The sequence below is a fragment of the Vitis riparia genome, chromosome 4 (assembly GCF_004353265.1).
Source record: "Vitis riparia cultivar Riparia Gloire de Montpellier isolate 1030 chromosome 4, EGFV_Vit.rip_1.0, whole genome shotgun sequence".
NCBI classification, from domain to species: Eukaryota; Viridiplantae; Streptophyta; class Magnoliopsida; order Vitales; family Vitaceae; genus Vitis; species Vitis riparia.
In genome coordinates this window covers 10,288,767-10,300,832 of record NC_048434.1, presented here as the reverse complement: position 1 = coordinate 10,300,832, position 12,066 = coordinate 10,288,767, and the positions used below count along the sequence as shown (strand labels likewise).

The following is a 12,066-nucleotide window of genomic DNA, read 5'->3' as shown; positions in this document are numbered from 1 at the left end:
GGTCAACAGTACAATATCTTGTGTTTCAAACCAAATGCATACTCGGATGGTCAAATATCAGCCTGCAAAAATTGTTGACTGAAACTTGACCAAATGCAAATTCAAGGTGCCAAGAGGCTCCCATTGTCCTTCCCCTGCTATACTAATTGTGCTGGAGTCCAACACAATGCTGACGAGTGGGGACTTGGGTCTGAGTTTGGGCATCTTACCTATACTGCAATTAAAATCCAGAATAGCAATAAAAGATTCTTTGGATGAAGTTACCCTACAAAGACATTGAAAAATTCAGGAAAAGAAAAAAAAAAAAGAAATTCAACAAAGATTTCCCACTAATAATAAGAAAAACAAAATTAATATTCTTTCCCATTCAAAACAGATTTGTAAAAGTTTCCAAAACTCTCCTTCAACTCTAAGGCTTCATTTCTAATTTTTATCAGCCACCAACATCCTTACATAATCAATTAGAGCTCACAAGAATCAATATAAACATGGCAGTACAATCAATTTGAGCTTCAGAACGGTTAGTTTCCATTCAAACACTATTGTGCAGTTTGATTGAACAAGGGGTTGTGTTTTTTCCTGTTTCAAGATGGATACTTTGCTATATTCTATAGATTTAATTATTTAGATGGATCTTTTGAAACTGTATAACGATTGAATCATTGCTATATTTTATATATTTGCTTCATATGCTTTATGATCTTCAGAGTATAAATTTACTTATTGAAGTTTCAGCATGCAACACATATAATCACTAATCCTTTGCAAGACAATTGCTTCAAGATTTTGACATATCATAAATCAACAGATTCAGATCTAAATCTCGAACTGTGTACTGGAGTAGAATGAGAAGCACAGTACTAGTACTAGATCAGGGGTTATGCAGCTGAATCCTACAGGAAAGAATGACAACAGAGTCTGGTGTCTCTTCAATTCACCCTGACAAATACATAACAAAAACCTGTTTTCCTTGAACAACCTCCTACATTTGAAGTCAGCATAATCAGAGGCATATTGCTCCACACACATACTCCCAAAATATAATCCTATTGCATATTCACATCTCAATTCTATTCCTAACACTGCATCATATTTCCCTTACATTGGCATAAGCACCACCAACAGGACATAAGATCGCTCAAATCTCAGCATTCTAAATTGAATCCAATGTTTAAAGAACACAGCAACTCTCTAGATTGTCCATTCATCAAATCCCCAAAGCTAGAAAGGAGTGCTTTCTCAGTGGAAATGAGGGCAAATACTAGATCCAAATTATTTTTCCCCTGTATATTTTTCTATTCACCAAGTCGGAACTAAAATTAATTGTCTAGTTTATAGTCAAACAGGAAATGAAGTCCAGTGAGACTCAAGACAGTTTTCCATAATGCCTCACATAAAAGTTGACTGAAAAGAACACAAGAGTCCTTATTAGCAGCTGCTATGAGTTCAGCACCTACCTAAATCTAGTATTTATTTTGCCAGATTACATCTCAGATTGCGAATTTCAAGACAAATACAACCCACTCAACCACAGTTACTCTAAACTTCAACTTAGAATCAGGGGGAAACAAACACGGAAATTGTGGAACAAGGGGCCCCCACCACCACCTCAGAAATTATCTTGCAAATTGCCTCAAACCATGAAGGAAATTTAGAAAGGCATTTGGTCAACAAAACAGAAAGTGCAAGTGTAGATCTCTCCACTCAATTTATCTGCATTTGGCTCTAAGAAAGTTATTCTTAGCGCAGAGCAGACAGATTGTAAAGATTCCAATCTCTAATAGAGTAGATAAACAACAGCAAAACAGGAAAAGGTTTCTATTAGGTTAATAACTGGTGAAGCCTTTAGTTAACACCTTGTCAGCATTACCCTAAACATACCCATGTATGGTATGGCATACATTCGGGCCCTAAATGAAGCAAAATACTGAAACAAAGCCGGTTTAACCCTGAACAACTGGTGTAAGCAACAGTTCGAGCAAAATTACAGGTAAACAACTCCTTATCAAGTTCAGGATCATCAAAAACCACTAATTGCATTGACATTAGAAGCACTCCCAAAATACAATTAATTAAAAGGTCAAAATCACCTCAAACTAATGAATGTGCCAAAACAATGATATCTCTTTTAAGGAAAAATCTCAACATCTAATTTGAATGGACAAACCCCATAAGGAATTCTAGCACCAACAACCAGAGCATAATGATGTATTTACTGCATAGTCAATAGAATCCAGGCTGAAATAGAATTAAAAGAAGCATGACAAACATTTGAGTGATGGAACATACTTTCAATGCATTCTTCTGTGACTACATCCCATGGAAACCTTCTGCAGCTAATTATTTCCATGCTTCAAAGGTTCCCTTAAAAATTTCAAAGAATTTTTAAGACACAAATCTTCATTATGTGCTTGTTGCTTTTTCTTCTTTCATAAAATACCATTTCACAGATCCCATCACAAGCAGAACAAGAATGGGGAAACACCCAGCCTAAAAGATCATGGGCAAGATGCAGAATGACCCTACTTGGAAAGCCGCAAGCCCAAATAAAATTCCTGAGCTAGCTGTGCCTAATTTGGCTTCAAATATGCAACCATATTGCCTTCTGGATAGGTCTGAAATATCCTAATCTCTGAATCAGTTCTTTGAGCATCTTCCAAACATCTTGTACAACAGATCATGATCTCCAATCTTTAGCTCAAATGCCTCTAGGACTCCCTCAACATCACTTTAACTATTAAGAAAACAGGCCTTATTGACTATTGGATGATAGAGAAACCTTTCCTAAGTATAATAACCTCCACTGTAAAAACTATAAGACCTGTTCCCTAATAATTAGGGAGCCGTGACAATTAAGTTCCAAGTCAGTTAGTACTTCACTTAACATCATTGTGTTACTTTTTCTATTATCTTGAACTGGAAAGTCCCACTCTAGCATTTTAAGACAGTTCATGGATATGCTAAAACCCCCGAAAGATTACCGGATTTACTGTATGGTCGTGGAAAGTTACAATGTTACATTGACCCCAAGGTGTTTGTTGATTTCCTTTTCCTCCTTTCTATTTGTTTCTCTTCGTTACAGTATTACCAGGTCTGTCAAAAAGATTGGCCACTTTCCTTCTAATGTTCCTACTAGGAACCACACATGCAAAGCCACATGAAAATCACCAAACATGTAATTGTGAATTTGAGATGCTATTGCAAGATACAAAACTACTAGAGGTGATGCAAAGAAGGAAAACAAGTACAAAACCAGAAGAATACTTGACCAAACCAACCCCCCAAAGAAAAAAAAACTAAAATAGAAAGAACAGTAATCTTCCTAGAAAGAACACTATCCCATACATAATCCTACCCCTGATTCTAGAAAGGCCTTTAATTCAATTCAAAGCCTATGTTGATATATAATGTAGGCTCCTCATTACTAAAAAAATATCAATATTTTATAATCCTGGTCATTTATACCACATAAAGACAAGGAAATTAATATAATTTCTTAAAAAAGTAAAATAAAGCATAAAAAAAATAATTGAAAAATGATAGCCAAGTTGATTTGAAGATCTGCCTTGAATGCTCATGCAACATAAGGTATCCATCCTTAAGTTTCTATGCAACAAAAATCTCTTATTAGAAAGTTGAGTTCTAAATCGAAGCTGAAAGAGGCATTTGATAGTTGGAGAGTGGTTGCAACTCCAGAAAAATGAGTACAGCCTCGGGGATTTTTTAGTGAAAAACTGTTCCATCAATAAGTATTGACAAGACAATGTCGTGTCAATTTTCCATATGAGACATATATGTATATATATATTACTAAATTTCATAAATAGATTGAACATGATATTATTAAGTGCCTGAAAAATATATATCCAATAGCTATATCTCAATACAAGTCAATCTCATTATGGAAAACAAAAGGACGCATGGTCACTACTTCACCTGCTAAAGGGAGTATAGCAAAAGAATGAAAACTAAATTGAAAATGCAATCCCCTTCCCTGAAACAGCCTATGGCCAAAATCTTGCTATTTTCACAAACACTTGCTGAAAAAATCAAGCATGTTAAAAATTTGGTCACAACACATAAAGATAATGGAAAAAAGTAGTCGATCATTCGTGCAAAACTACAAAATCACAACATCATCTACTACAACAAACTCCGACAAAAGGGCAAAATTACGCAATCATCAACTTTAGGAAAACTACAAAATCACCGCACCATCAACCTTAAGGTATACAACCTGCAATTAAATAAAAGAAAACAGACCAAGGCTCCATTTGTTTCAACCAAAAAGCTTCCCATACAAAAAAAAAGAAGATTAATCGAACATATGTCAGAGAACAATTTTTCCTTCCAAATAATCGAAGCCCAAGCGAAAGAAAAAAATTAAATAAAACAAGCATTCAATGTATTAGATGATAAATATACACAAAGCATAGTTATAGATGTGATTGAGAAACACAAAACCATAAAAGTACCCACATTTTTAGCAATATAATTCATAATAACATAGCAAATAGCACCTGGTTCAGAAACGCAAAACACTAGGCATTAAGCATTAAAACCCTAATTTTTCTGTGCCTCATACCGCCTCTTTTGCCACGGGAGTAGAGGCATCAGCAGGAGGAGGGATCTTCACATAGCCCACCTTCTTAGGGCTCATGTCAACGTCATCATCCTCAAAGTCATCGTAATCGAAGTCGGAGTAGCGGTGGCGGTTGGAGAAGAGCGACCAACCCAAGTACATGGTTGCGGCGGTGAGAGCGCCACAGCCGACGCCGAAGAGCAGCGCCACCACAACGCTGAGCACGTCCTTGGTGCGGTCGCGGAGGGAGTCGGAGTCGAACCCTAGACCGAGGCCAAATCGCGGCGGACGCTCGATCGGGTGCTGATCCTCGACGGCGTCGACGAAGGTGAGTGGCGGACGGGGGTTAAATTGCCGGATCTCAGTGAAAATCGTGAGAATTCCGGCGGTGCCTGCGGAGTTAGGGTTGTTTTGATCGGGGAAATTGGGGTGGAAGGATACGGAGTAGGAGGAGATGAAAAGGGTTTTGCAGGGACGAGCAGCGGCCGGATCAGAGAGGAAGCCCAGGAGGAGAGCGGCGGAGAGGAGGCTGAGGACAGACTGAGTCAACGGCGCCATCGGGGACCTGCGGCCGAAGAGAGAAGAGAGAAGAGAGAAGAGAGGAGAGATAATGATATTAGGGAGAGATTCTTTTCTTTTTTTTGGTTTGGAAGCCTGTGACCACGTGAGCTCTGTTTCCTATATACCTACGGACTACTTGTTTTATATAGAGAGAGGCCTTTCCTTTTTCACGCGAATATCTTTTTCAAATCAAATTAACAACTAATTTTAGTGAAAAAAATATTCCATTTACACCAATTACTTAAAAACTCTACCTCACTCCATATTACAAATTTTCTAAACCTACATTTCCATTCTACTTTGAACACACTTTTTTCTCCATCCAACAAAGTCAATTCTTCAATAATAATAATAATAATATGGCTTTTATATTTTATTAATCCATAAAATGTTATTTAATGTTAAATTTCTACTGGTATAAGGAATTTTTTTTATGTCCTTAGAAGTTGAGTGCGGACAGATTTGGAAATATTTTATTTATTAATTATTTAAAAATTTTTCATTTTCGTTTTCCTTCACGAGTACGTTCATCTGCTTCGTAAAATACGCCTATGAACTTTGACAAGTCTCAAAAAAAGACAAAATTTACTTATAAAAAAATATTTATATTTGTATTATATTATAATTATTTTTATATTATAGATTTTATAGAATATTTTAAGTAATGTTGTTTCCTTCCTTATGTTTAACATGATAGAAAAGGTATTTCCTAATTTTTTTAATAAAAAATAAAATAAAAAATGAACGTGTGAACACTTTCAAAGCCTAAATATTCTTCGTATATTCAAATTTGTTAGGATTGTATGTTTGGACTTCAGACTAGATTTTTTATTTTTTAAAGAAATTAAAATTAAGTTTGGAAATATGTTAGGACATCTTTTTTGTCCCTTTTATTCTCATGAATCAAGAAAAGGTAAGAAGAGATAAAAACTCGAAGTTTGTTAACAGCAATCTAGAACTTTGTTAAGAAAATTGGAAAATATTTTTTTGAATGATCCAAGTTTTGGATTCAAACATTATTTTATAAATACTGTTATTATTTTAAATTATATCAATACATATTTAATATTAGAGACTAGTGGGTGTTTGATAAACAACTTAATAATTTAAGGTGACATAATAACTTAATTTAAGTCATTAAGTATATTTGGTAAAATAACTTAATGATTTGATTTAAGATAAAACAATAATTTTAAGTAATAAGTAAAAACAATTAACTTATTTTTAAGTCCACATCTTTATTTTACCTTTTTATTTTTATTTATCCTAATAACCTCTATAATCTCCTTTGCTCTTTCATAACCTTCACAATTACTTGACTTTTTTTTTGCTCTAATCATAATTTATGAAGATAAATATGTCAATTTGATAATTTAGAATAAGTTTTAAGTTAATTTTATCAAACAACTTTAATATTTTAAGTAAGAATTAAATGATAAGTTTTAAGTCTACAACTTAAATATAATTTAACTTAAAGTCAACTTAAGTGGTTAAGTAATAAATAATAAGTTTTAACAAGTATCCCTAATTTTTTGTTGATTAATTACAAATATACTAAAAGTTTTATTTCATTTATTTTAAAATAAAAAATAAAGAAAATGAATAAATATAATGTTATTACCGTTTTTTATGTAATAAAAATCAACACCAATAACATTTAAAAAAATTATTAATTTTTTTAATTCTCTAAATATAAAAATGAAAAATAGAATAAGTTTTAAAAATAAAAATAGAAATTAGAAATGATTTTCTAACCAAATAAAATCTTAGAATGTCAATTTTCCTTTACCTTATATTTGGTACTTGAAAAATAATAAGGAAAGAAAAAAAAATATTAAGGAAAATATTTTTCGCATATTTGATGGTATCGTGAAAAATATGAAGAAAAATAAAATATAATTAAAATTAATTAGAAACTTATATATTTTCGAATTATTTAATCTTTATATCCAAAGTTAAAATAAGCTAAATAAGTATGAAATAATATATAAAATAATTTATTGATTTTAAATTTAGTTTTACTATTATTCACTTTTTTCTTTTTAAAATTTTTCTCTCAATTTTTTTTTCTTTACATTTGGGAAAATTAAAAAAGAAAAATAGAAAAAAGTGAATAATTTACTGTTGCAACTATATGCCATTTAGTGGGGCCAAAAACAAGATGGAACCATTTGCTGCACTTTACTACTATTGCTTTAATTTGTGCTCCGTACTCAACCTCCTTCGTCTTAATCTAAGACAAATATTTAAATGATTTAAAATAAATTTTAAGTTAATTTTATCAAACAATTTTAATATTCAAAATAAAAATTAAGTAATAAATTTTAAATCAACAATTTAAAATTTATTTAAGTTATTAAATAATAAATATTAAATTTAACCAAATGTACCCTTAATATTATCTTGAAATACTAACATAATTTCAATTACATAATCTTCACAACCGTCCCAATTTCCCTAAATCCCGTTTTTTTCTTCTAAAAAATAAGATTAATCTTAAATTTTTGAAAAGAAAAAGTAAAGCTTCTAAAAATTCCTATTCAATAACAATGATAAAGTGAAAAATTCTTTACCCAGAATTTCATTACAATTTAGTATAAGTTGATTATTTTTTTATTTATACTAAAAAATGCATGTTGGAAACATAAATGTTTCTAAGATGCTTAATGAAGAGCAGTAGTGGGAAATGTCTTTTTACATTGGGTCAGAGTTGGTCTGGTCTACAAAGGAAAAAGGGGTTCATTTGGGCAGGCCCAAGTAGTGGAAGTGGGAGTGAGCCCATCAAGCCCATCATGTTCAAGAAAAGAGCAGGCAAGAAGGAATGTTAAAAATTGTTACACATAATTACTAATATTATAATTCATATTATAACATAAAATCATGTGATATATAATAATATTTATTTAATATCTCTTATATATCACATTTAGTTGATATATTGTGATATATATATATATATATATATATAAAAGACATTAATAGCAGATATAGTATAGGAAAATATAAAATAGGATTTTCATACACCCGTATGAAAAAAAAAATTATAAAATAGGAATTAGAATTTATAAAATACAAATTTTAAGTTGTTAAAAAAATAATTAATATTTCATATATTTTTTTTTATCAAATGTATTATCTTTGACCATTCAAGTATTACTTTTTTATGACATAAGTACTGTATTTAATCTTAGGTACTATATTTGACCGCTGAGTGCATAAAACTTAAATTATTTTTAAAAGATTCCTATTTTATAATTATTTTTACGAGTGACCGAAAACACACTTTTTTCCTTGAACCCCGTATATAATATACAATGAGTAACATTGTATATGATATGTAATATACAATATTATTATTATTATTATTATTATTATTATTATTTCACATACATGTTATATAATACATAATAATAATACAAAAAATCAAATCATATTCATTTATAAAAAAAATTTTAAAAATATATGGTATACCTTTTTATCCATCATTATTTAACAAACATTTCTCTTACTCATGATAAAAAATAATTATAATAATACCCAGTATAATTGCAAATATTATATTTATCATATAATACCCTATTATTTAACATATATCTTGTATGATAAGATAAAGACTTATAACATCATATCATATAATATAAGTTCCTAATTATTATTTATGATTGAAGAATATGTTAAAGAGTGTGATATCTCTTCTACTCAATGTTAATTTACCATAGATGAAAAAAACTGGTTGACTCTTAAAATTTGTATGTTCTTAAAGGTTTAGCTTTCAAGTAATCTAAGCTAAACAAGAGACAAGAAACTTAGAGCATGCAAGACCTCACCTAATACTATAAGACTGTTTGATTGGCAGGATATGATATGATAAGATATGTATATCCTAAAATATCATATCCTATTAAAAAGGAAATACATATCCTAAGATATGATTTTCAATGAGATATGATATCATTGGATTTACTTATTCTATGAATATGATATTTTAAGGTAGTATATTTAATTAAATATGTTATATTATATTATGTTTATATTTAATTTGTGAAATGAATAAAAACTAATATGAAATATACATTATTTTCAATGTTTAAAATAAAAATTATATCACATTCTAATATTTTTTATTTTTAAAAAATAAAATTTCTCTTATGCTTAATAATATTCATAATTAAAATATTTAAAATTTACAAATAATTTTTTTTTATATTATGTTATTTAATATATAAAAATAATTTATATATCATATATTAATATTATTTTATAAATATGTTTTTAATTTTTATTTTTTAACCATAAATTTAATTTATAATAAAAAATTTTATTTTTCAAAATGAGTATATAAAAAAAAATTGATAAAAATAAATTTATGATACATGAGATATGTATATCTTATATATTTTAACATGAAATTAACCTATGCCATGTAGAAGGGATAAAAAAAATGTGGATAATATATCTCACCACTTATCATATCCCATGTTTGATTGAACATAGGATAACACAAGTCATGAGATAAATCATTAACCAAATATGGAATATGATATAATATCCACTCTCTTATTTTATTAAAGCAACTTAAGAAGTAATAATTTAATGCCGAACTTAATCATTCAAAAATTTTCACTACTCATTCCATTTAAGACTAGGTGAGTGAATGCGTACCCATCCCTAAGTTATGTCTCTCGATAGACTAACTCCCCCCAACCTTAGTGAAGCAACTTCCTCCTCAATCGGACTTGGAATTCACTATACTTCATTTTTTTTTGTCTCTTTTCATTTATCATAATATTCTTGTTTAGTTTGTAAGCAACTCATTTCTTATTTTGTTTTTCATTATTATAGATAAACATCCATATTTGTGTTAAAACATCAACTTGCAATTCATCGATGTTTCACCAACAATTGTGTTTATGCTTGAAATTGTAATTATTATAAAGACTTGTTTGACATGTTATTTATTTCTAATTTAGTTGTTCAAGGAAGAGAGCCAAGGTTAGAATTCACTAATAGGTCCATTATGGGGTGATTAGAAGATTTTTCTAAAGTTTAATAAAGATTTAAAAATCTAGAAAATAACTTGAAATAATGTTTATATTGGCACTTGATAGATGTTTTTGTAGAAAATCATTTTTCTATCAGGTATCCTATTATAATAAAAATATTTTCACAAAGGAATGACTCTTAGAGACACTAATTAGGTGCAGGGAAATATTCTTTTCAATGTGGAGAATTGGTTTTGTGAAGACATGAGATGCTCTAACAAAATGTGTAATATTGAGGAGTCCATACTTATATCGTTAGATGTAAGATATCATAATTACCTCATTTCATGCAAACACAATGTCCTAATTATATCCCATGAGATTGCGGGGTCATACAAATAGACACTCCGGTTTGAGATTGACTTTGATACAATTTGTAATGACTCACACCTAACCATATAGATATTATTTACTTTGAACCCAAAAGGATCAGTACAATTTTAAAAGACATCTACAAGATTAAGAGGGTCCATATTTATAAAGCATCAATAATTTTTTTTCTTATCTGATGTGGGATGTCACATGCTGAATGTACAAAACTACATAACATCGATTTTTTGATGGAATGCCTCCCAAAATCCAAAAGCAACAACTTGCAATTCATCCATGTTTCAACAACAATTGTGTTTATGCTTAAAACCGTAACTATTTTAATTAATGCTCCTTTTTCTTTTGGTCAACTTTTCATCTTTAAAGGCTCGTTTGACATGTTATTTATTTTTAATTTAGTTTTTCATGGAATAAAGCCAAGATTAGAATTCACTAATAGGTTCATTATGAGGCGATTAGAAGATTTTTCTAATGTTTAACAAATGTTTAATAAAGATTTAAAAATCTAGAAAATAACTTGAAATAATGTTTATATTGGCACTTGATAGATGTTTTTTTATCGAAAATCAATTTTCTATCATGTATCCCATTATATTAAGAATATTTCTACAAAGGAATGGTTCTTAGAGACACTAATTAGCTGCGTAGGGGAAATATTCCTTTCAATATGGAGAATTGGTTTTGTGAAGATAGAGATGGTATAATAGAACTATATAACGATTTGCATTCAATTGTGTAGATATTGTCCGCCCTTGAGCTAAAAGGGTCTTCGCAATTTTAAAATGAGTATATAAGGTTAAAAGCAGTCCATATTTATATAATATCAAAAACTTTTTCCCATATCTAATGTCAGATATCACAATCACCCTTACAGAGACATAATATTCTCGTTGCGTCCTATGAGATTATGGTGCCATGTAGATAGACACTCCTCATAAGGTCAAACAAACAAATGCTTCACATTCATTGTTCACTTTAAACTTAAAGGGACTCTTACGATTTTAAAATACATCTACAGAATTAAGAAAAACCCGTTTTTATATGGGATATCACATGTTAGATGTACAAAACCACATAGCGTGGATGCCAGTTCAATCCACCGTCCCAACCTCCAAAGATTAGTCTAATTCTACCCATAAATTTTAAGACGCCATTAGAAAAACTACTAGCCAGGTATGGAAAATAGCATCCGTATTCGATTGTTTCATGAAAGCATGTAATTTGGACATTCAATTATGAAATAGGGTGGAAATTCAAATTTTATTATTTAATTAAAATTAAAATGATAGTTTAAACTTAAATAATATATAAGGAAAGGATTGAATCAAAAAGCCACAAGCAAGTCAAGGGGACGAAGCAGTTAATTTCTAGTATAAATGCATAATTAACAACATATTGACTATTCTTAACCCACCATACCGATGAGAATTAGGTATGATTGCATTAGGTAATGGCAGTATATATTGTTCTATTTCCAAATAGTCAAGAAAGCAATAATAAACATAAACTAAACTTGGTTCAATGAGACAAAAGGCAGGTAGAGAATCATAT

At 30.0% G+C, this 12,066-nt stretch overlaps 1 protein-coding gene across 1 annotated transcript; it reads right to left on the bottom strand.

Annotated features, from left to right (window-relative positions):
* Positions 1 to 4,383: 4,383 nt before the first annotated feature.
* Positions 4,384 to 5,232, bottom strand: LOC117913470. The gene has a single exon (XM_034828455.1). The coding sequence runs from the start codon at positions 5,138 to 5,140 to the stop codon at positions 4,580 to 4,582; it is 561 nt and encodes a 186-aa protein (XP_034684346.1). The 5' UTR covers positions 5,141 to 5,232; the 3' UTR covers positions 4,384 to 4,579.
* Positions 5,233 to 12,066: the final 6,834 nt, after the last annotated feature.

What these genes read in the sequence shown, in the direction of transcription:
- LOC117913470 (XM_034828455.1), bottom strand. Translation starts at nt 5,140, where the DNA reads ATGGCGCCGTTGACTCAGTCTGTCCTCAGCCTCCTCTCCGCCGCTCTC.